The sequence below is a fragment of the Equus caballus genome, chromosome 6 (assembly GCF_041296265.1).
Source record: "Equus caballus isolate H_3958 breed thoroughbred chromosome 6, TB-T2T, whole genome shotgun sequence".
Lineage (NCBI taxonomy): Eukaryota > Metazoa > Chordata > Mammalia > Perissodactyla > Equidae > Equus > Equus caballus.
Window position 1 is genome coordinate 71877695 of NC_091689.1, and position 26428 is coordinate 71904122.

At 35.4% G+C, this 26428-nt stretch overlaps 1 protein-coding gene across 3 annotated transcripts in view; it reads left to right on the forward strand.

The window, feature by feature from the left end:
- The window catches only part of REDIC1 (regulator of DNA class I crossover intermediates 1), an 80513-nt gene extending 60522 nt beyond the window's left edge, over positions 1–19991 (forward strand). For all 3 annotated transcript variants that reach the window (XM_070270123.1, XM_070270125.1, XM_070270124.1), the window contains 3 exons: positions 12591–12654; positions 16193–16275; positions 19227–19991. In XM_070270123.1, coding sequence (XP_070126224.1) covers positions 12591–12654; positions 16193–16275; positions 19227–19691 — 612 coding nt within the window. In that variant the 3' untranslated portion in view covers positions 19692–19991. The remainder of the gene's footprint in view (positions 1–12590; positions 12655–16192; positions 16276–19226) is intronic.
- Positions 19992–26428: the final 6437 nt, after the last annotated feature.

Below are 26428 nucleotides of genomic sequence, written 5' to 3' on the forward strand. Positions count from 1 at the left end.
CCTTGTCTGGTTCCTGTTCTTAGAGGGATAGCTTTCAGTTTTTCTCCATTGAAAATGATATTTGCTGTGGGTTTGTCATATATGGCCTTTATTATGTTGAGGTATTCTATACCCATTTTATTTAGAGTTTTTATCATAAATGGATGCTGTATCTTGTCAAATGCTTTCTCTGAATCTGTTGAGATGATCATGTGATTTTTATTCTTCATTTTGTTAATGTGGTGTATCACGTTGTTAGATTTGCGGATGTTAAACCATCCCTGCATCCCCGGAATGAAACCCACTTAATCATGATGTATGATCTTTTTAATGTATCGTTGTATTCGATTTGCTAGTATTTTGTTGAGGATTTTTGCGTCGATGGTCATCAGTGATATTGGCCTGTAATTTTCTTTTTTTGTGTTGTCCTTGTCTGGTTTTGGTATCAGGATAATGTTTGCTTCGTAGAAGGAGTTAGGAAGCCTCCCCTCCTCTTCAATTTTTTGAAAGAGTTTGAGAAGGATAGGTATTAACTCTTCTTTGAGTGTTTGGTAGAATTCACCAGGGAAGCCATCTGGTCCTGGACTTTTATTTTTTGGGAGGTTTTTGATTGCTGTTTCGATCTCCTTACTGGTGATCGGTCTGTTCAAATTTTCTACATCTTCTTGGTCCAGTTTTGGAAGGTTGTATGTTTCTAAGAATTTATCTATTTCTTCTAGATTATCCAATTTGTTGGCGTATAGCTTTTCATAGTATTCTCTTATTATCTTTTGTATTTCTGAGGTGTCCGTTGTAATCTCTGCTCTTTCATTTCTGATTTTATTTATTTGAGCCTTCTCTCTTTTTTTCTTGGTGAGTCTAGCTAAGGGTTTGTCAGTTTTGTTTATCTTTTCGAAGAACCAGCTCTTGGTTTCATTAATTTTTTCTATTGTTTTCTTAGTCTCTATTTCATTTATTTCTGCTCTGATTTTTATTATTTCCTTCCTTCTGATTTTGGGCTTTGTTTGTTGTTCTTTTTCCGGTACCTTTAGGTACGCTTTTAGATTGTCTATTTGAGATTTTTCTTCTTTGTTGAGGTAGGCCTGAATTGCTATAAACTTCCCTTGTAGAACCGCTTTTGCTGTATCCCACAGATTTTGGCGTGTCATGTTTTCATTTTCATTTGTCTCCAGGAATTTTTTGATATCTTCTTTGATTTCTTCATTGACCCAATCATTGTTCAGTAGCGTTTTGTTCAATCTCCACATTTTTGTGGCTTTTCTGGTTTTCTTTCTGTAGTTGATTTCCAGTTTCATACCTTTGTGGTCAGAAAAGATGCACGGTATTATTTCGATCTTCTTAAATTTATTGAGACTTGTTTTGTGGCCTAATATGTGATCAATCCTGGAGAATGTTCCATGGGCATTTGAAAAGAATGTGTATTCTGTGGTTTTTGGATGGAATGTTCTGTATATATCTACTAAGTCCATCTGGTCTAATGTGTCCTTTAAGGCGAGTGTTTCCTTATTGATCTTCTGTTTGGATGATCTATCCATTGGTGTAAATGGAGTGTTAAAGTCCCCTACTATTATTGTGTTACTGTCTATTTCTCCTCTTATGTCTGTTAATAATTGCTTTATATATTTAGGTGCTCCTATGTTGAGTGCGTAGATATTTACAAGTGTTATATTTTCTTGTTGGATTGTTCCCTTTATCTTTATGTAGTGCCCGTCTTTGTCTCTTATTACAGTTTTTGATTTAAAGTCTATTTTGTCTGATATAAGTATTGCTACCCCTGCTTTCTTTTCTTTGCCATTTGCATGGAATATCTTTTTCCATCCTTTCACTTTCAGTTTGTGAGTGTCTGTAGGTCTGAAGTGTGTCTCTTGTATGCAGCATACACATGGATCTTGTTTTTTTATCCAGTTGGCCACCCTATGGCATTTGATTGGAGCATTTAGTCCATTGACATTTAAAGTAGTTATTGATAAATATGTATTTATTGCCATTTTGTCACTTTTTCTTTTTTTGGGTGTTTTAGTAGTTCTTCTCAGTTCCTTTCTTTTTCTCTTGCTCTCTTCCCTTGTGGTTTGATGGTTATCTTTAGTAATATGTTTGATTTCTTTTGTCTTACTTTTTGTCCTGCTTGTTATAGGTTTCTGGTTTGTGGTTACCATGAGGATCCTATTTAATATACTGTGCATGTAACAGTCTATATTGAGTAGATAGACTCTTTAGCTTAACCTCTTTCTAAAGGCTCTGCTTTTTCACTCCCCTCCTCCCACATTATGTTTTTCACATCATATATAGTCTTGTGTTTAGTGTGTGTCTATCTATTACCCTCTTATCATTGAAATAGGTGATTTTAGTACATTTGTTTTTTAACCTTCATATTATCTTCACAGGTAGTTGATCTGCTGCCTTTACTATCCTTTTACCTTACTAGTGATTTTATTGCCTGTCTTTTGTTGTTGTTGTTTGGGGTTTTTTTGATAATTTTTTTTTTAATCTCTATTTGTGGTTATTGCTTTCCCACTTAAATAAGTCCCTTCAGCATTTCTTGCAGAACTGGTTTCTTGGTGATAAACTCCTTTAATTTTTGCTTGTCTGGGAAGCTGTTTATCTCTCCTTCCATTCTGAATGACAACCTTGATGGATAGAGTATTCTTGGTTGTAGGTTTTTTCCTTTTAGCCTTTAAATATGTCGTGCTATTCTCTTCTTGCCTGTAGGGTCTCGACTGAGAAGTCCGCTGATAGTCTGATGGGCTTCCCTTTATATGTCACTTGCGGCCTTTCTCTTGCTGCTGTTAGGATTCTCTCTTTGTCTTTAATTTTAGACATTTTGATTATAATATGTCTTGGTGTGGGCCTCTTTGGGCTTCTCTTGTTTGGACTCTCTGTGCTTCCTGAAGTTGGATGTCTGTTTCCTTCCTCAGGTTAGGAAAATTTTCCTCTATTATTTCTACAAATAAACTTTCTGTCCCTTTGTCTCTCTCTTCTCCTTCTGGGACCCCTATAATCCGAATGTTAGCATGCTTGATATTGTCCCACAGTTCCCTTACTCTCTTCTCATTCTGTCTAATTCTTTTTTCTCTTTTCTGTTCTGCTTGGGTGATTTCCTCTAGTCTTTCATCTAGTTCGCTGATCCGTTCTTCTCCTTCCTCTACTCTGTTATTGAGTCCCTCGAGTGAATTTCTCATTTTGAGTATTGTATTCTTCATTTCTGATTGTTTTTTTTTTTATATCTTCCAGTTCTTTGCTGATGTGCTCACTGTGTGCATCCATTCTTCTCCGCATATCTGTGAGCATCCTCATGATATTTTGTTTGAATTCTTTGTTGAGTAGGTCACTAGTTTCTGTTTCACTTAGTTCTAATCTACAAGAGCCAGATCCTGTAAGCTCTTCACAGCAAAAGAGACTCAAGTTCAGAAAGATTAAATAACTTGTTCAAAGTTACACATTTGAGCCAGGATTCAAACTTTTGTCTTATCTGACTGTATATTTTCAACTATATTAATTGTTTTGTCTTGTTGTCTTCAGTATGTACATTGAGTACATATCATGAATTCATTTAATAGAATTTATTGTCGTTCTCCTGTATGCTAGACACTGAAGATTCAGTGGTGAAGAAATAGTTTTTGTTTTTATGAAGCTTATATTGTGTTATGCACTAGACTCTGCAAGGTACAGAGATGAAGGGACATGGGACCTGATTTTAGGAAGCTATGGTCTAGTAGCTAGACAGAAACAGAAAAAAATATAATACATTTAGATAAATTGCTCCAATTGGGGTTTGTACAAAGGGCAGTGGGAGACAAGTAAAAAATAATTCTAAGTTTCATGGCTAGTCAGGAGGAAGATGTAATAGAGGAGAAAACTTTTGATCTGGATATCAATTAATAAGTTTACCAAATGGACAAACTGCCTTCATACTATGAAGAAGAAGCAACATAGATAGAAACTAACAAGTGAGAGAGTATACCTTATTTTAGAAGCTGCAAAGTAACTTTATTCCAGTTGTTGTTATTGCTACTACTATAGTGTAAATTACAAGCGATGGCGGAATGGCAAAAGATAATTCTAGACAATATAAAGGGCTAGATCATAAAAGACTTTACATGACACATACCAGTTTTATTTTCTGTCACCAAACAGAGCCACTGAAAAAATTTTAGTAGAGGAGTTTGATGACATCTGAGTATTAAAAAGTTGACTCTAGCAACAATGAGAGATTTGAGAAGTGGCATGACTCAAGGCAGGGCAAAAAATAATGAGGGCTTGAAGTTGAGCAGTGTAAGTAAGGATGGAAATGAGGGAAGAGCTATCACAAAGATTTAGAAGATCTTGATTTGATAGTTGTTGTTGATTAGTTAAGGGAGAAGGAAAACATTGAAGGAGACCTGGATTTATTATTTGGGTAAATGGGTAGTTGATGGGATAGTGCCATTCACCTAGATTGAAGTGTTAATGTTTTCTTGAGGATTTTTGTATGTATGTTCATCAGGGATATTGTCCTGTGATTTTCTTTTCTTGTGGTGTCCTTGACTAGTTTGGATATCGGGGTAATGCTGGCCTCATAAAAGGAGTTTGGAAGAGTTGTCTCCTCTTCTCTTTTTTGAAATAGTTTGAGAAGGATAGGTATTAATTCTTCTTTGAATGTTTGGCAGCATTCACCATTGGTCCTGGACTTTTGACATTGGGAAGTTTTTGATTACTGGTTTGATATCTTTACTAGTAATAAGTCTATTCATATTTTCTATTGCTTCATGAATTAGTCTTGGTAGGTCGTATGTTTCTAGAAATTTATCTTTTTCTTCTAGATTGTCCAGTTTGTTGTTGTATAATTAATCATAATGGTGTCTTATGATGCTTTTTATTTCTGTGATATCAGTTGTAACGGCTTTTCTTTCATTTCTGATTTTATTTATTTGAGTCCTCTCTCTTTTTTTCTTGTTAAGTCTAGCTAATGGTTTGTCAATTTTGTTTATCTTTTCAAAAAACCAGCTCTTAGTTTCATTGATCTTTTCTAGTGTCTTTTAGTGTCTATTTCATTTATTTTCACTCTGATCTTTGTTATTTCCGTCTTTTACTAACTAGGTTCAGTTTGTTCATTTTCTTGTTCCTTGAGGTGTAAAGCTGTGTTGTTTATTTGAGATCTTTCTTGTTTCTTAATGTGGGCATTTATCACCAGGAACTTCCATCTTAGAACTGCTCTTGTTGCATCCCATAAGTTTTGGTATGTTGTATTTCCATTTTCATTTGTCTCAAGATATTTTTTAATTTCTTTTTTGATTCTTCTTTGACCCATTAGTTGTTCAGGAGCATGTTATTTAATATCCACATATTTGTGAATTTTCCAGTTTTCTTCTTGTAATTGATTTTGAGTTTCACGTCATTGCAGTTAGAAAACATGTTTAATGTGATTTCAGTCTTCTTAAATTTATTAAGATTTGTTTTGTGGCCTAACATATGGTCTATCCTGGAGAATGTTCCTTGTGTGCTTGAGAAGAATGTGTATTCTGTTGCTTGTGGATGGAATGTTCTGTGTATGTATGTTTGGTCTATCTGGTCTAAAGTGCCATGTAAGGCCAATATGTTTTTATTGATTTTCTGACTGGATGATCTATCCTTTGATGAAAGTGGGGTATTAAAGTCCCCTACTGTTGTATTGTTGTATATTTTCTCTCTTTAGGTCTGTTAATATTTGTTTTATTTATTTTGGTGTTCCTGTGTTGAATGCATAAATATTTACAAATGTCATATCCTTTTGTTGGATTCACCCCTTTTTTATTATGCAGTCATGCATTGCTTAATGACAGGGTACATTCTGAGAAATACGTCAGTAGGCAATTTCATCATTGTGAGAACCTCATAGAGCATACTAAAGGGGAACAAAATTTGCCATCCCAAAATGTGTCTCTTTAATGTGAGGATTGTTTTAGGCTGACTATTTTTGAGAAAAAAAGACTTAGAAAGTTTGTCTTGTAACCTACCCCTTAACTGCCTAAAAGAATTCAGATTAAAAAAAGCTGTCTCAGGAAGCAAGCTATCACCTTAGCATAACAGGAAGGCACCTAGAAAAGCCTGATTTTTGGACTCCCATCTGTGTTTTTCTGTTTCTGTGGCCAAACACTTGTTTTCTAAGCATTTGCTCCTTTTCACTTACCTGTGAATTGCCTTCTTTCCCTTTGAAGTCCCTGACTCTCTTCATCTCCAACATCTTATTTTGTCTTTACCTGAAGATGATATTTAAGGTGAAGGCTTTGGCTAGTTACTTGGTTTTATTGTGTTTCTCACATGTGTACATGTTATTAAACTTTTGTTTTTCTCCTGTTAATTTGTCTCGTGTCAATTTAATTTTTAGATCAGCCAGAAAAACCTAGAAGAGTAGGGGAAAATTTCTTCCTCTCTTACAGTACTTACACAAACCTCAATGGTATAGCCTGCTACACACCTAGACTATATGTTACTTTTCTTAAAGGATCACTGTTGTATACACAGTCTGTTGTTGAATGAAACGTTTTTATGTGGTGCATGACTATATAATGACCTTCTTTGTCTCTTATTACTCTCTTTGTCTCCAAGTCTCTTTGTATTAAAGTCTATTTTGTGTGATATATGTATAGCTATGCCAGGTTTTTTTTGGTTTTCATTTGCATGGAATATCTTTTTCTGTCCCTTTACTTTCAGACTGTGTGTGTCCTTAGCTCTGAAGTGAGTTTCTTATAGGCAGCATATAGATGGATCTTGTTTTTTCAGTCTATTTAGCCACTCCATATTTTTTGAGTGGAGAATTTAGTCCATTTACATTTAAAGTAATTATTAATAGGTGTGGACTTATTGCCATTGTGTTCATTTTTTTCTGACTGTTTTGTAATTCCTTTGTTTTTTCTTTTTTTCTTTCTTTGTGATTTGATGATTTTCTGTAATGGTGTGCTTAGGATTCCTTTTTCTTTATCTTTTGTGTATCTACTGTAGGTTTTTGCTTTGTGTTACCATGAGGCTTATGTAAAACAACTTATAACATTCTAAGTTCTTAAAAACTTAAGTTTGAATGCATTCTAAAGATCTAAATTTTTACTGCCCTCCCAAGTTTTATGTTTTTGATGTCACAACTTATATCTTTTTATCTTGTGTATTTATTAACAAATCATTGTAGTTGTTATTTTTAGTACTTTTGTCTTTTAACCTTCATACTAGCTTTATAAGTGATTAACCCATCACCTACAACATTAGATTATTCTGAATTTTACTATATAGTTACCTTTACCAGTAAGATTTATAATTTTATATGTTTTCCTGTTACTGATTTAGGGCCCTCTCGGTTTAGCTTAAAGTCCCTTTAACATTTCTTGTAAGGCCAGTCTAGTGACGATAAACTCTTTTAGCTTTTGGTTGTCTGGAAAACTCTTTATCTATCCTTCTATTCTGAAGGACAGCTTTGCTGGGTAGGGTATTCTTGACTAGCAGTTTTTTCTTCCAGCACTTTGAATATGTTGTGCCACTCCCTTCTGGCCTGCAAAGTTTCTGCTTAAGATCTGCTAATAGTCTTATGAGGGTTTCCTTGGATGTAACAAGTTGTTTTTATCTTGCTGTTTTTAAGATGCTTTCCTTGTCTTTAACTTTTGATAACATAATTATAATATGTCTTGGTGAGGTCTCTTTGAGTTCATCTCATTTGGAACTCTCTGGGCTTCCTGGATCTGGATGTCTGTTTCTTTCCCCACGTTAGGGAAGTTTCAGTCATAATTTCTCTAGATAAATTTTCTGCCCCTTTCTTCTTTTGGGACCCCTATAATACAAATATTGGTCCACTTGATGTTGTCAATAAGTTCCTTGTGCTATCTTCATTCTTTTTCATTCCTTTTTCTTTTTGCTCCTCTGATTGGGTAAATTCCACTGCCCTGTCTTTTTGTTTGCTGATCCTTTCTTTGGCTTCATCTAGTCTTCTTTTGTACCTTTCTATTGTATTTTTCAGCTCTGTGATTTATTTTTGGTATTTTTTTATACTTTCTACGCTATGTTCTCTTTGTTGAAATTCTCACTTTGTTCATGTATTTTTCTCCTGACCTTGGTGAGCATCTTTATGATGGCTAATTTGAACTCTTTATCAGGCAAATCACTTATTTCATTAAGGTCTTTTTCTGAGGCTTTATCTTGTTCTTTCATATGGAATGTCTTCTTCTGTTTCTTTATTTTCCTTGATTCTCTGTGTTGGTTTCCATGCATTCTGTAAAACAGCCACCTCTCTAGTCTTGAAGAAGTGGCCTCGTGCAGGAGATGAACCTTATGTTTCAACCCTGCTGTAGCTCTTGGTTGTCTCTCAAACCTTTGTGGTTGTTCAAGCAGTCTACTTTATTTTTAGTGGCTCCCAGTATTTGAGGGTGTGCAAAAACCTGCCGGTGTCCCAATAGGGAAGATCTCAGTCAACATCTAGATTCAGTCTAATTGGAAACTGGACCCTGATGCAGCAGCTTTTGAAGTATGTAAATATACCTCATTCATGGGAAGACTTTGACATGAGCATTTCTGTGTGCTCGTCTGCACTGAGCCCTGGTGTGATAGCCATATAAGAACTGTTTGTTTGCTGACATCCTGTTGAATCTATGAACACAAGCCCTGCTGGCCACCAGAGCCAGGCTATCAAGGGATGTGTCTTTTGGGCAGCTGACACAGAAACCCTGGTGCTAGATATGTGCACAATCTCCTTTCTTGGAGACATTAGCAACCTAGGGTGGGACAGATGGAGAGTGTGAAGATGGTAACCATTGGGCTTCCTGGTCTCTGGAGAGGATTGCAGTTAGCCCCTAGGTCTGTGCTTAGTTAGAAGCTTGTCCCTCCGGCCACAGGTATGAAGATAAGCTAATAGGCTTCTTTCACAGAAAGACGGGCATTTCAGTCTGCTGCCTCACTGCTGTGCCCTGGACCGGTAGCTGGTTAGGAACTCTTTCTTTGTTCGTTATAGTCCTGTGGGACCTGTGAACGTAAACTGTAGGGGAGGAAAACAATTCCTCTACCCTCTGGGTCCTTCTGGCTGGTCTAAGAATTAAATTGACATGAGACAGAATAACAGGAGAAAATCAAAGTTTGATAACTTATGTACATGGGAGAAACCCAGGAAAATCTTGCTGGAGTGGCTGAAATTGCCACCTTAATACCATCTTCAGCTAAAGATAAAGGAGGATATTGGGGGTAGTGGTTTGGGACTTCAAAGGAGAGGAAGGCAATTTACATGACGATGGAAATGCAAATGTTTGATAAACAAGTGTTTCCTGGGCCATCTGTAGACAATGGGAACTGAAAGAGATCTTTTGATAAAATGGCCCTTGCTAGCTGTCTTTCTGTCTACCACACCTAGAATTATCTATGGTGATAGCTCCTTCCTGGGACAGGCCCTTCTATCTTAAATTCTTTTAGGCAGTTAGGGGGAAGGTCAGAATTTCTTTCAAAGAGTCAAAGACTCTTTTGTCCTTAAAATAATCCAGGCAAAGAGACACATTTTGGGGTGGCAAATTCTTTTTTTTTTTTTTTTTCTGGGAAAGATTTGCCCTGAGCTAACATCTATTGCCAATCTTCCTCTCTCTTTCATTTTTTTTTCCCCTCCCCAAAGCCTCAGTGCATAGTTGTATATTCTAGTTGTAAGTCTTAGTTCTTCTATGTGGGCTGCCGCCACAGCATGGCTACTGACAGACGAGACATGTGGTTCCATGCCCGGGAACCAAACCCGGGCCACCAAAGTGGAACACACCGAACTTCAACCACTAGGCCATCAGGGCTGGCTCAGGTGGCCAATTCTGATCCCCTACAAAGCCTTGTTGGCTACCAGAGCCAGCTGATCAAGGGGCATCCCCTGGGTGGCAGCTGTGAAAACTGGGCCTCCAGACAATGTGCACAAGCTCTTTTCTGGGAGATACTGGTGACTTGGAGCAAGGCAGAGTTGGACTGTGAAGATGGTGCCCCCTGGGCTCTATGGTTTTTGGAGAATATTTCAGTAGGCCTGTAGATGTGTGTTAAATTAGAAGCCTGCTCCTTAGGCCAAAGATTTAAGATAAGCAAATAGGCTTCTCTCACAGAAGGATTGGGGTGCGATTCAATCTACTGTCTCTTTGCTTTGCCCTGGAGGGTAGCCAGTTAGGAACTCTTTCTCCATTTGTTACAGTCCTGTGGGACCCTCAAATGTAAGCTCCATTCTGCAAGGTACTGGTGACCATGAGTGAGGCAGCGGGAGAGTGGAAAGATGGTACCCAGCCTCTGAGTTCACTGGAGAGGATTACAGTCAGCCCTTAGATGTGAGTTTAATTAGAAGCCTGACTCTTAGTTTGCAGCTATGAGGATAAGCTAATAGGCTTGTTTCACAGAAAGACTGGATAGTCAGTGAGCTGCCTCTGCTCTAGGCCCTGGGGTGCAGCATGGTGAGCCTGTGCGAGCCCTTTAGGAACTGTTTTTCAGTTCCGTGGAGCCTTGTGGGTCTCATGGACACAAGCCCTGTTGGCTTTCAAAACTTGACGTTTTGGGGGCTTATCTCTTTGGTGAAGGTCTTAAAAGTTCAAGTACCAGATATGAGGGTCAAGCCATTCACTCCTTGGGGAGAAGCTCAGAGTTGTGGCTTCCCTCCTGGTTGTGGATCACCATGCCCAGGGTGGGGTTTATGGTAAGATTGTGTCTCGGCCTCTCCTACCCATTTGACTGTGGGTTTTTTCTCATTCCCCTGATGTGTAGGAGTCTCTGAGCTTGTTTTGGGGTTTTTTCAAAGGAAATTGTTCTGTATGTAGCTGTAGATTTGGTGTGTCTGTGGGAGGAGGTGAGTTCAGGATCCTCCTACATTGCCATCTTGAACTGGAACTTATTTAATTTTAAAGTAGTAGAGGAATAAGATTTAAATTATGGTTGTTACCAATGGGAAGGTAATCACTAGAGAAATAAAGACACGTAGAAGAAATTCAGAATTCAAGGGAGTGGGGATGTCACACTAGGAAACCTGATCAAGATGGGAAAGAATGAAATAACTTTTAGATAAATGGGAAAGGTAAAATGTAAGGAATGAAACCTGCTTAGCAATTAATATATGAAATATAAAGAGGTTGATTTTTCTTAACAAGATTCAAAGAATATCAAATTGAGAAAAAAAAATAATCTTTATAGTTTTTCAAGAAACATGTAGAACATAATAATAGAGGTTAAAAATAAAAAGATGGCAAGATATATATAAATAAAATATATATTATTGGAACAAGGAGAGTAAAAATTCAATGAAAAGCCCATTCAGAAAGGAGAAGAAGAGGTGATACAGAGGTACTGATCCATACCGATCATGAAATCCTGCTGGGCAGACATTGTGTGAAAATCTTGCTATCCTAGAGGATGGGGAAATTCCTTAAATAATTTAGTTTCTTCTCTTTGGGACCATTTTATTTGTCTGTTATCCTCTATCAACAGATCTGAAGTGGATATTGGAGTGTTTGCCTGTCTTGGGGGTCTATATAGCTTTCTCAGCTTGTGTCTTACTGGTGCAGGTTTGGGGCTTGAATATTCTAAGAGTTGAATGTACAAGGCTTTTTAAATGATTAAATAGTGAGGTTAGAAAAGAGACTTTGCTCGACAAAGTTATTCAGGGCTCCAAGCTGGTAGGGACTCTGGTATCTTCAACTGGTAGGTTTCCAACTTGTTGATACTGGGTATAGCAGAAGGGAAAAGGAAGTGGAGGTTTGTGGAGAAAATTTTTATGGGCCATCACTGGCAGTGGTGTACACCACTTTGCCCATGACCAGAACTTAAATCACATGTCCAAACCAACTCCAAGGGAGGGTAGGAAATGTGTTTTAGCTGTATGCTTAAAAGGAAAGGGAAACAGGTTTGGTGAACAACTAGATGGTTTCTCCTTTATGCTGCCTATCTGTCTATCAAAAACTGTATATCCCACCAACAGAGAATATATGTTTTCTATAAGTCCCTACTATATTTGCAAACATAATTCATGTAGTAAGCCACAAAGAAAGTCTAAGAGATTTATCTAAGGAGAGATTCATAGCCATATTCTCTAATAAAAAATTCATTAAATTAGAACTAAAGAAGAGGAAAAAAAGTTGCTTAACCTCCCTTATCTTCTTGAAAATTAAGAAACACTCTGGTTTTGAAAAAGAAAAAAAGAAAAGGAAATGAAAATAAATTACAAATTACATAGAAATTGATGAAAACCAAAACCAATGGTGTGTTCTGTAGAAAATTGATACCTCTAAGAGCTTTTACTATTTAAAAAACCTGAAAATAAATGAACTGATATCCAACTTAACAAATTAGAAAAAGAAAAACAGAATAAATCTCCAAATTGCTTTAGTATCTTTTCCTTTTTTCAGCTGCATTTGTTATGATTACCTGAAGCCTTTCTTTTTTGTCAATTCATTTCTTATCAAGTGTCTCTTCTGTTGCTTGCTGTTTCTAAATGAATTTCAATTTTGTTTTGTTTTATTGTTTGTCATAGGCAAATTTTTCTTTGTGAGTTTAAAATTATCTTTGTGGAATTAAAGTAATATGAAGGAAGAGTACTGTAAAATGATTTGGTGGAGTGAAAAGGGAGCTATAAGTGGATATTATTGTGTATACTTAGGAGTTCTTAAATTTTATTTTTCTTTTAGATTCTGATGGAAAAAGGAGGAACGTGTTCTTTAAAAGGCAGGCCAACCTCTACTACGAAAGTCTGTCAGTATAAGTGAATTTTTTTCTTTTAAAAAAACTAACATTTAAGTGGAAATTGTTTTAAGTGCTTTTTTTTTAGGTTTTTGCCAGCAAATATGTTTCCTAGATATCTTAGAATATACTAGTAATGCAATTGTCTTCAAAACTACTTTTATCTTTTATAAAATGTGTTATACATGATGAATATATGTAACATATATGTACATTTTAGCGAATAATAGTAAAATAGATACCCTTGTACTCACTTTGTAGCTTAAGAAATAATACGTAACCAGTACATTTGAAGATCTTCTCAATTTCATTTCCTATCCTGCCCCCTAGAGGTAACTGTTATCCTGAATTTGTTTTTATGGTATCACACATAGACTTTTACATTGCTTGGTTTTGAACTGTTCACAGATTGAGGCAAATGCTATATATTTTGCTGCAACTTGCTTTTCTTTGTTCACCCACTCTGATATTTGTGACTCTAGTATACTTCATGATTTATTTACTGCTATGCAACCTTCTGTTGTGTGAATGTACCTCAATTTATACATTTTCTGGCATTGGTTATTTAGATTGTTTTGAATATTTTGCTATAATAAACAATGCTACTTGGACAATTCTTGACATTTCTCCTGGCACACATGTATAAAAAATTTCTCTTGAATATGAGTCAAGGAGTAGAATTGGCTAGTTCAAATGTTATGCGCATCTTCATCTATTGTAGGTAATACAAAATTGTTTTACAAAGTAGTTGTGCCAGTTTAAACTCCCACTTGCAGGAGCTAAGACTCTTAGTTGTTACATATTCTCACTAACACTGGATCAGCTTTTTATCATTGTTGGAATCTGGTATTTCATTGTAATTTTAATTTATATTTCCCATTATTAATTAGGTTGCTTTGCCACCCCTGTTTATCTGTGAAATACCTTTCATGTCTATTGGTCATATTTCTTTTAGAAAGTTTGGCTTTCCTTATAGGATATATCTTTTCTATATGTAGATACATATGTATATATCCTATATATCTTTCATATATGTATACTAGATTCTAATTGCTTGTAGGCTGTGTGTAGCAAATACTTCATATTTGAGTGGTCATTTTAGTCTATACTGTCTTTTTATGAAAAATAGTTTGTGGTACTTTTTAGATATTCTGTGATAGAATGATTCTTTCGGATATCTACTTTGCTAGGATACCTAGAAATCTTTATCAACTTTTTTCTTTTGGATTTAATTTAAATTTTTGAAGTGTAAACCAGTAGTCTGGTTTCTATCCTATCTTGTCTGCCCTATTTCCTTTTGCCTCATATGAGTAACTTTTTTATTGGTTTATGGTTTATCATTTTACTATGTTTTGTTGTGTTCTGTTTTTCTTCAAAATAAAGCCTAAGAATATATAAACACACATATTCACATGAGTCTTAGTTCTCCACTTTTCTCACTTAAATGTAGTATAGGATATTTTGTATAATATAGGATATTTTATAGATGAATTAAATGGATTCATTTATTTAGTAAGTTTCTTATAGATTTCTCCATCTTAGTACTAGACATTTCTTCATCCCTTATTTATGACAATTTGGTAATCTATTATGTGGATGGGCTATAGTTTATTCAGTCATGCCCTGTTGGTGGACATTTGGCTTGTTTCCAGTATTGTGATCTTATAAACAATGCTTGGTGAACAACTTTGTGTATATGTTTCTTAATTGTGGAGGTACATTCTCAGGATAATTTCTAGGAGTAGGATTGCTGTGTCAAAGGGGAGATACATTGTTTTTTTGTGTAGTTATTATTGCCAAAATTCAATTTTGATAGATATTACCAAATTCCCTGTTGCATCATTTGGCAATCTCACCAGAAATGTGCCTTTTTATTCCACAGCCTCACCAATAGGGATTGTGTTCAAACTTGGGAATTTTTGTGAGTTTTATAAAAATAGATAGGTAGACAGACAGATAGATGGCAGTTTAAGTTTGCTTTTCTTTTTCTATAAGTGAAGTTGAGCGTCTTTTAAAAATATTTAATGTCTGTTTTCATTTCTTTTTCTTTAAAGTCTCCATTCATGTCTTTTGACCAATTGAATTTTTGGTATTTTTTTTCTTGATATTTAAGAACTCTTTATATGTTAAAGAGATTTAGGTCTTTGTGATATGTCACAAATATTTCCTCCTAGTTTATTATTGGTTTTTGATTTGTTTTGACTTTGCTTATGATATCTCCTGCTTTGCCAAAGGATTAATGTATTTTTTTATGTGGTTGATTTTATTCATCTTTTCTTTTATACTTCTGGATTTAATTAGAAAGACTCTACACTCCCAGGTTAAATGAATTCACTTAATGTTTTCTTCTAGTGTTAGTGTGATTTTATATTTTTACACTTAAATCTTTAATCCATTTAGAGTTTATTGTGATTTAAGGTGTGAGATGTGTATTGATTCAGGTTTTTAAAACGCATCTTTTCCCTAGGCATTTGTGATACCACCTTTTTTATGTACTAACTTTTCATATGTGCTGGGCTTTCTTTACTGTTCTACTGGTCTTTCCTAATCTTTGTGTGCTAATACTGTACTATTTTTATGGTAAGTGCTTTATAGTATGCTTAATTTCTAAAACAGTTACACCTCCCTTTGTACTTTTTAAAGAATTTTTCTGGCGAATTTTGATTATTTTTTATATAAACTTTAAAATCAACTTGTGTAGCTCCAAAGAAATATTTTAGTTTTATCAGGAAAATGCTAAGTGTATATATTGATTTAGTGTGGATTATCATACTAATGATGTTGAGTAGACCTGTCTAAGAACAAGGGATGTCTTTTTGTTAATTCAGCCTAATTTTGTATCTTTAATAGTTGTTTAGAACACCTTTAAGCACTTTAAAGTTTTCCTCAAGTAGATTCTGCATGTCTCTTGTTAGATTTGGTGGTAGGTACTTTTTGTTGTTTTTGTTGCTACTTTAGTGTGAATGCACGTCCCTCTTGGTCTACAGTATTTATGCATTGTGAGGAGTCATGACCTACTTCTCAGGCCTATTTTTAAACTTTACTTCTATCATAAGAGAACACATTAAACACATAATGAAAGAATATCGGACTGGATGCTTTGAGTTGATTTTTTAAATACAGCTTTTGTACAAGGAAGCTTCGTTTGTTAGATTAGCAAATATCTGGTGCTTTTGGACTTAATAAACTTGCCTTATTCCTCCTTCCTGTAGGTTGACACTTTAAATTATTATTTAAATTATTTGTTCATAAAACATTGTTCATATATTAGAAAAAATCAATTGAATTTTCTCTGTTCTCCTTTCTTGCCTTATGTACCCTTATTTTACTTGTAGATGAAAAACTTTTAAGTGTAGAATAAACCCATAATACTCTGTCAGAAATCCAAGATGCGGAGTTTCTCAAGTTTTAACTAGTTTTGGCACACTTTTAAAATGCTCTGCAGTATGTTAGCTAAACTTATTTTACCAGCTGATATCTGCTGCCTGTGTATATATTTAGTAGAGTATTAATAAATACCATTCTTCATGAGTTAAATGTTCGTTTTCAGATCTTGAATCTTCACAGAGTAGTTGGTCTACCAGTTACTCTCCAAGGCCCACAGATAGTTGTTTCACTTCTAGTTCAGAGATGGTAAGTTATGCTTTTCGTTTTTTTTGCTTATTAATATATGCTATACTAGTTTAGAATTCTCTGTATATCTCATAGTGTGCGTTTACATTCTGAAACAAATAGTTGAGACAACAACTACTGGAAATATAAATGTAAACAAAAAATGAAAAATATTAGAAATGTAAGAACGTAAACAGAAATATGAAATTAAAGTATAAATGAATGTGTTCATTATTATTGACAAAAGCCAATCTTATCAGGATATGTGTGTGTGTGTATGATAAAGTTGTGTTTCTTTTAAAAGAGTTTTTAAAAGAACCCACTCATAAGAATTGAAAACCTAAAACAACCAAAAATACATACAAAAAGAAAACCTTAAGGCTTCTATGAAGAAAACACTAAAGTGTTACTGAAGACTGTCGTCTGAATAATTGGAATGACATGCTATGTTCTGAGTGGGAATGCTGCATTTCTCATAAATCACATTTAATGGAATTCTCCTCCATCAATTCTTCCGTATTCATTTCGTCCACCTTTTGTCTCTCACTTTCCATCTGAACTGCTCTTGCTAAGGAAGGACCCCAGTGATTTCTATTTTGTCAAATTCGTTGGACACTAAAGTTTTTATTTTACAAGAACTTTTAGTAATATTAATAGAAATTATTATGTTCTTTTTTTTTGAAACATTTTCTTCTCTTTGCTTTTATGATAACACACTCTTTGGGTTTTTTCATACCTCTTTGAGTGCTACTTTATGCCTTTGTCTACTTCTCTTCCACCCTTCCTCCTATATAAATGTCATAGTGTTTACGGTTTGCTGCAGGATCCTTTTCTTCTCTTAACCTACATTCCAAACTCTAGATGATGTTATGTGCGCCAATGACTTATATACTGTCTAGTTGATGACAGTTCTCAACTTTATGACTTTAGCCCAGATCCTTATTTAGATGTCCAGTTTCCTAGTGGATACCTCTTCTTGGATGTTTCACAAAAATCTCCTTATTTTTATTCCTCAAACTGAATTCCCCTGATCTTCTCCCCAAGTCAGTTTTATTGATATTTCCTATATTAGTGATACCTTTTTGTCCACTCAATTGCTCACTCTAGAAACTTAGTAATTAACTGTCATTTCTTTCTGCCTCATCTGCCTTCCTTAACCACATTCATTCCATCACTTCATTCAGTCAATTGTACTTCCAAAATACTTGGCATATTTATCTACTTCCTCAACTTCTGGTGTCAATACCCTAGTTAAGGTACCATCATCTGGTTCTTGAACTATTGTGGTTGTTTCCTAAGAGATCTATTTTCCACTCTTGTTCCACTTTTTCTCCAGTTAGCAGTCATCGTGATCTTTTGAAAACTTAAATTGAATCATGTTATTCCTATGAGTGGATTTCTATTTTACTTTAGAGTCTGGCTACATCTTCAACTTCTGGTGTTCTCCCTCTCTCACCACACTCCACACGTATGACATTTCACTTTCCTTAGTTTATCAGTCTCTTTTCTGCTTCAGGGCATTTATTTATATATCCTGTTTCCTCTGCCTTACTGTTACTCATCCTTTAGGTCTTAGCATAAATATGTCGCTACTTCTGAAAGCCCCTCTTTGGTTCCTCAATCTAAATTAGGCCCCTCAATTATCCTCTCAAGGTCCTTCATACTTGTTTTTCATAGTGCTTTTCTCATTCTGTCATTACATATGCACGCGTGTGATTATTTGGTTAATGCCATTTCCACCAATGAGAACGTGTGCTTTATGAGGGCAGCAACTGTGTCTGCTTCACTTGCATTGCAGATGCTAAAAAATACTTGTTTCTTGAATAAACAAATTTATTGAGCTTGTTTTCTCTAATTTGTGTGCAGCCAGTCTTAATGCTGTTTCTTGGGCTTACTTTTCCTATTTCAGTGCCAAACAACTGAGACGTATACCTCATTTTGGTTTTTAATGTTAACTCTGCCTTTTTTTTTTTTTTTTTTTTCAGCTTGGCTAATCAGTACTTTTATATAAGATTTTCACTAAAAGAATATTTTGGTTAGTGCAGTAATTAAGAGATAAATTTTTTGTGAAGTTGAAAAATTCAAGCTAGTAAATTGAAATATAAACCTATTAAAAGTACTTAAAATTTGACTTTTTATGTAACAGTTGTGATATTTATTGCTGTTTAATTTTCCTTTTGTCTATTTGATTTTCTGTTAGCCGATACTCTCCTTAAGTTGTTTCTTTTATGAGACTGGGCCCATAAAAGATACAATATAGATATTTTTTGACTAAAGTCAATGAGTGAATAGTTGAACAAGTTATATGTGTCAACTGTTTCTTTCGAAGTTATTACTTCTACTCCATTCTTTTTAAGTGGTTGAAGAGTGTGGTGTATATCGTTTCCTCTGTGTGAAAGGGTAGGGGGATGATGTAGCCTGTGATTATAGAGACTGATAAGAGACAAAATTCCCCTTCTCTTTTTTAGCTCTTTTGCTTTCTTTCTTTTTTTTTTGGTGAGGAAGATTCTCTCTGAGCTAACATCAGTTGTTAATCTTCCTCTTTTTTTTTTTTTTGCTGAGGAAGATTAGCCCTGAGCTAACATCTGTGTTGGTCTTCCTCTATTTTGTATATGGGTTGCCAAGACAGTATGGCTTGGCAGTAGTGTAGGTCCATGGGATCTGAACCCATGAACCTGGGCTGCTGAAGTGGAGCCTGCCTGACTTAACCACTACACTACAGGGCCGACCCTTTCTTTTGAATTTTTAATACAAGGATTGTCATTATCATTATTGTTCTTGTTATTTAAAAAATCCATAACCTCCATGATTTTTAAAAATCAAAAGTCCAGGTTGACTTGCCACCTGCCAAAGTCTCTTCTGTATTTTGAAATTTTCCATGATGTGAATTTAAGAATGTCTGCTTTGAAGTCATTGAATGATTTTTTAAAATTAAAGCATCATTTACAGCAAAATTACTAAATTTCTTTTAGCTGTCTGAAGATGAAGATCAAATATTGCAGCAAATTGAAGATTCAAATAGGAGATCCATCAAAACCAAAGAAACAACTAACAGTTTTTATTTAGAAAGGATGGCAAAACTTCCACATGATAGGATTGCTAAAAACAATGCCAAAATTCATAAACAAAATGAGAATTTTCACCAGTTCTCACTTAAAGATAAGACAGATCAGTTTCCACAGTCTCAGTGTGATTCAGCACACATTGTGCAAAACAAAAGCAGTAATTGCACTGTACAAGTTGCAAGATGTGATGCATGGGTACAAACTGAGAGTGAACCTGTAATGAAAGAAAAGTTAGATGCTGCCATACAGTGTGATATAATTTCAAAATGTCAATGTATAAGTGATGTGTCTTCTCTTTGTAATGTTGAAAGGTGCAGTGAAAATATTAAGGCAGATACCACTGGAGGGCAGGAAATCCTTAAGAACAACTAATATGCTAAGATCTCAGCCTGAGATTTAGCATTTCACTTAATGTTCAGAATTTCATTAACATAATAAGGAATGAGAAAATGCAGCTAAGCACAAGGTGGAAGTAGTCACAAGATATATTTATGGTTTATTTTTAAACATTTTAATATTATTAATTTATGCATTTGCTTTGCATAGATATTTCTTTAGTATCTTCAAGTTTTTAGAAAATAACATATATGTATATTTACTATCATTCTTATGGTGATTATTCATTATATTGTGATATGCTGCTGTTTGTGGATTAAAAATATGTTTACTTGCTTTCTTGTCACATTTATTGTTAGATTTGGTGCATTTGCATGTTTTAGTCAAAATGTTCTCTTCCAAGATTTTAAGACACAAAATAATACTAAATATCAAATATGTTTTATAACCTCATTATAAGACTTTCTTAGCTACTTACATTAAATATTATATCCTCAGTAAAAATTTCTGGCATTAAGTTTTAGATACAATATATTTTCTATTTTGTTTGGATAACATTTTTTTTTTTTTTTGATGAGGAAGATTGGCCCTGAGCTAACATGTGTTGCCACTCTTCCTCTATTTTGTATGTGGGATGCTGCCATAGCATGGTGTGATGAGAGGTGTCTAGGTCCTTGCCCAGGATTTGAACCAGTGAACCCCAGGCTGCTGAAGCAGAGCTTGCAAACTTAACCACTATATCACTGGGTGGGCCCCGGATAACGTTTTTTGTAATACAAGTACCAACTTATATTAATTCAAAGGAAAGTGTTATTTTCTTCAAGATTAAAAAAATGTTTTCATACTTTTATAAAAGAATTGTTCAACATTGGAAAAAATGATTTATGTTCACTAATTTTAATATTGCTAAGATTTGTTTCATAAATATTACATCAAGATTTCTCATTTATAAAATACAAGTTTTGTTTCCAACATAACATTTTTTGCAGTAAGATTTTAAATGTTCGTACTCAGACATTTGTGTGACTGTATTACAAAGTGCGCAACAGGGGGCATTCTCCTATCTAACGGAACCAAAAATAAAATTGTTAGGGAGTTTCTGTGCCTTTAAGGAAAAGAATGATTAGATACTGCATTTTTACATGCATGGATATCACTCAATAGTTTGTATTGCAGAGGGGATTTGAAGCGTGACAATTTATAAATACTAAAAGTTAGTGTTTAAACAGTAGCAATCTTCAGGTTTTTAGCTAGTTTTAGGAAGTTATCTTTGCTGCCTCAGAGAGAGAACAATGCGCTCCTAAGTAATTGTTTTCAAGTATAGTAATCATCTCATGAAAGGAAAATTTAACTATCTGATGTACAATTGATAGCTTTTCAAAAAGCCAGATTTTCATCCTGATATTAAAGAAAAGGTATTACATCATAGATTGATTATCCTCATTATTAGTTTGCAAAATATGACATATATAGCAATGAAGACCAATACAGGCATACCTCAGAGAGATTGTGGGTTCAATTCCAGACCACTGCGGTAAAGCGAGTACTGCAGTAAAGTAAATACTGCAGTAAAGCGATTCACAGGAATTTTTTGGTTTCCCAGTGCATGTAAAAGTTATGTTTACACTGTATTGTAGCCTATTAAGTGTGTAATAGCATTATGTCTAAAAAGACAGAGGGCTCGCCCTGTGGCCGAGTGGTTAAGTTCACACGCTTTGCTGGGGCGGCCCAGTGTTTTGTTGTTTTGGATCCTGGGCGCGGACATAGCACCACTCATCAGGCCATGCTGAGGCGGCATCCCACATGCCACAACTAGAACGACCCACAACTAAAAAATATATATATACACAACTATGTACTGGGGGGCTTTGGGGAGGAAAAGGAAAAATAAAATCTTTTTTTTTTTTTTGAGGAAGATTAGCCCTGAGCTAACTACTGCCAATCCTCCTCTTTTTGCTGAGGAAGACTGGTCCTGAGCTAACATCCATGTCCATCTTCCTCTACTTTATATGTGGGACGCCTACCACAGCATGGGGTTTGCCAAGTGGTGCCATGTCCCCACCCGGGATACAAACCGGCGAACCCTGGGCCGCTGAGATGCAGAACGTGTGCGCTATTTGCTGCGCCACCGGGCCTGCCCCAAATAAAATCTTTAAAAACAGCAACAAAAAATGTACATGCCTTGAGTAAAAAATACTTCATTGCTAAAAAATGCTAACCATCGTTTGAGCCTTTAGCAAGTCGTAATCTTTTTGCTGGTGGAGGGTCTCGCAAAAACGCGGTATCTACAAAATACAAGAAAGTGAAGCACAATAAAACAAGGTATGCCTATATATGGAAAAAGAAAACTCTCACTGATGATACTAGAATAAGATTGAGCCATGAGTCTTGGGTGGGTTTCAAATAGCAAATAAACTGACTTTTTCCCAAATACTAATGAGAGTCTAGCAGTGTTGAAACATGTATATTACAAAAGTCCACAACTAGTTATATTTTTATCAATATCATAATGTGGCAGTTAAGCTCAAAAAGGTGAAGAAGAATGTCAGGGCTTTTTAGTGCAGTGACCACACACAATGAGAACAGAGTAAGGCACAGTGTAGTAGAGAATTTAAACTTGCCCAAAAAGAAATCTGGCCTGAGCTCTTGGCTTTTGGGAGGTAATTGCTAAGCCCTGGGATATCATGCCTGACAGAAATGTTTTTGTTTGCGGGGGGACCTTGGGCCAAGCCAGATAGTAACAGTGTGATTTAGGATGGTACTTAGAGTCAAGCGGTATCAGCTTGACTTCTTAAGGAGCTAGAAAATGAGATCAGCCATGTGGGCAATCAGCCATGGGACTGTTACGGAGCCTCAATAAACGCTTTGGACACCAAGGCTCAGATGAGCTTCCTTGTTTGGCAGTACTCTGTGGGTGTTGTCACACATTGATACATGAAAATAACACTGTCCATAGAAGAGGCCAACTGGAAGCTCCACACTTATTCCTTTCCTAGGCTCTGTCCTATGTGTTTCTAACCTAGGCTGATTTTAATCTATGTCCGTTCCCCGTCATAAACTGTAACTGTGAGTACAACAGCTTTCAGTGAGTGCTTCCAGCAAATTATCAAATCTGAGTGTGCGCTTGAAACCACTGAAGTAAGGATAGTTTTGTGGACTGTTCCCTAACTTTGCAGTTGCTAACTCTTTAGATGCTTTAAGGAGATAAATATATTTAGGAAGGAAAGTGAGTATAGATTTACAAAATAAAAAAGACATAGAATAAATTATAGCATACTTCTCAAAATACAATACTGGTTTAGGTTTTCTCTTGGTGAAACCATTTAATAAAAGAAAATAATTGACGTAAATAAACATAGCTTGCTTTTCATATTTGCAATTTAAGGTTTATAAAACAAAGTAAATCTTAGCTAAGGTTTATCCAAATGAAACAAATGGAAAACTTAATAATAATTACGCACACATTTGTAATGTAAACTGCCAATCACAGTGACTTCAAATAAGATACTGTGCATTCAGTAATGGCAGATGTATACGATACCGATCTGGAGTTGGTGTTTAACAGAGTTGTAAAAGTGCATTGTTTTGGTCAGCATCAACTACTCTAGGAGGTTGCCATCTGAAATAATATGAGGCTATCTTTAGTGGGAGCCTCATGTAATTTGCTTTTATACCACTTATCATTGTAATTTATTTGTGTAATTTCTTGCTTAATGTGTATTTTCCCCATGACACTATACATAGCAGTGTAGCAAATGGTGTCAATGATCTCACATTTCCTTGGCATTTTCCATGTCAATACATGCCAAACTGATTTCAGCTGCCAGCACATGTGACTCATTTCCTAAGGGGTTTCTCTTGGCTGCAGACACCTGCTCTGCCAATGTGCAGTCAGGCAGGAAGTACCAGGGAATTAATGCTGTTTGAGAGCAGCCTTTTAAAACAATGACTGTTGGGAGTTGTTGGATAAATACCCCAGTTTCCTTGCCTCTTGGGCAAGATAACTCCCTCAGAAGTGTGTTCTATACTACTGCTTACTCAAAGTGTGATCCACTGACCTGTAGCATTAACATCACTACTGCCTGGGAGTTGGTTAGAAATACAAATTCTTAGAACTGTTGACCTTAAAAAACAAAAGAGCCTGTTATTTTACCAGCAAAATGAATGTATTTGGGAAGAGCAGAGGACTTGTAATTTGGGACATGCAAACTATGGCTAACCATAGGCAAGTCCAGAGAAGAGAGGAGAGGGGCTTGCTTTTACAGAGGAAAGATGAAAGCTGGGAGGGGCTGTTTTGAACAAAAGTCTTTTGGAGGAGACTGAGTTCATGGTGGTAATGACTTCTCATTCACTGAGTGTGATGGTTTCTCATTGGCCACACTGTTGCTGGGCAAAGAGAAATTCTTCCTTCCTCCTGCTGGGGTGTGTCAAGTAAGCCTCTTCCTGTTGGGGATTGTGAGGTATGCTTTTTCCTGTTTGGGGTCTGTAAGGTATGGCAAGTGATAGTGCATGAAAGCTCCCCTTCAGGGCTCCCCAGCTCCATTTTAAATGAGGTTTCCTGTATTTATTTTCACAAAACCCACCCCAAAACTACTGAATCAGGATCTCTGGGAGTGAGGTCCAGGAATCTCTGCTTAAATAGGTGATGTTGTGCACATTGAAGTTGGAGAAACACCATTCTTCCAGAGTTCTTCACAAGGATTAAGCTTCACTTGCTTACAGTGTTAACTTTCTTGATAATAAACCCTTTATTAACTTCCTTCCTTTCCTGTTTAACTTCTCTAATTCCAGGCCAGTGTTTCACCCCAAATAAACTACCTGTACTTGAATACTTGACTTAGGGTTTGCTCCTGGTGTAATCCATGTTGACAGGTTAGGAACCATGACAAATGGATGAATGAATTGTTTTTATAGGTATAACTCAGATGTTAACATTGCTAATTTTTTCAGTTTTACAAGTCTCTAGTCCCAGTTTTCCATTTCTGCCACCTGCTGAAGACTCAATAAGTGGGTCTAGCAGCATATTAGACATAAATGAAGAAAGAATTAGTGAAATGAAATATACATCAGAATAAATTATCCAGAATGCAGGAGAGAAAAAGTAGTAGAAAATATGAGAGAGAGTTAATAAGGAGAATAGAGTAAGGAGCTCCAACATATATTTAACTGAAATATCTGTGACCATACAAAGTTATTACAATATAATTGACTATATTCCCTATACATTATATACCCATGACTTTATTTTATAAGTGAAAGTTTACACCTCTTAATCTCATTCACTTATTTCACCTACCCCCAACCCTCCTCCCTTCTGGCAACCACCAGTTTGTTTATAAGTCTGTTCCTCTTTTGTTTTGCTGGGTTGTTTGTTTTGTTTTTTAGATTCCGCTATAAGTGAAGTTGTAAAGGAATTATCTTTGTCTGACTTATTTCACTTAGCATACCTTCTGAGTCCATCCATGGTGTCACAAATGGTAAGATTTCATTCATTTTTATGGCTGCATAATATTTCTTTGTATATATACCACATCATCTTTATCCATTCATCTATCAATGGACATTTAGGTTGCTTTTGTATCTTGGCTATTGTAAATAATGCTGCAGTGAACATAGGGGTGCATATATCTTATCAAATTAATGTTTTTGTTTTCTAATAGATACCCAGCAGTGGAACTGCTGAATCATATAGTAGTTCTATTTTTAATTTTTTGAGGAACCTCCATATTGTTTTCCACAGTGGCTGCACCAATTTACATTTCCATTAACAGTGCATGAGGGTTTTCTTTCTCCACGTCCTTGCCAACACTTGTTATTTTTTGTCTTTTTGATGATAGCCATTGTAAAAGATGTGAGGTGATATCTCATTATGGTTTTGATTTGCATTTCACTGAGGATTAGTGATGTTAAGCATCTTTTCATGTGCCTGTTAGCTGTCTGTGTGTCTTCTTTGGAAAAATGTTTTTTCAGGCCCTCTGCCCATTTTTTGTTAAGTTGTTTGTTTTTTTGATATTAAGTTGTATAACTTCTTTATGTATTTTGGATATTAACCCATCAGATATATGATTTGCAAATATCTTCTCCCATTCAGTAGCTTGCCTTTTCATTTTGTTGATGGTTTCCTTCACTGTTTGAAAGCTTTTTAGTTGGATTTAGTCCTATTTGTTTATGTTTTCTTTGGTTGCCCTTGCCTGAGGAGACAGGTCTAAAAAAATATTACTAATATTAACTAAGACCGATGTCAAAGAGCATACTGCCTATGTTTTCTTCTAGGAGTTTAATGGTTTCAGGTCTTACATTCAAACTTTTAATCCATTTCAAATATATTTTTGTATATGGTGTAAGATAGTGGTCCAGTTTCTTTTTGTTTTGCATGTAGCTGTCCAGTTTTCCCAGCACCATTTATTGAAAAGGCTGTCTTTTCTTCATTATATATTCTTGCCTTCTTTGTCATAGATTAAATGACCATATACTCATGGGTTTATTTCTGGGTTCTCTGTTCTGTTGACCTAGGTACCTGTTTTTGTGCCAGTATCATACTATTTTGACTACTATAGCTTTGTAGTATACTTTGAAATCAAGGAGCTTGATACTTCCAGCTGTGTTCTTCTTTCTCAAGGTTGCTTTGGCTATTCGAGCTCTTTTGTGGTTCCATACAAATTTTAGGATTGTTTGTTCTAGTTCTTTGAAAAATGCCATTGGAATTTTGATAGGATTGCATTAAATCTGTAGATTGCATTGCATAGTATGGACATTTTAACAATATTAATCCT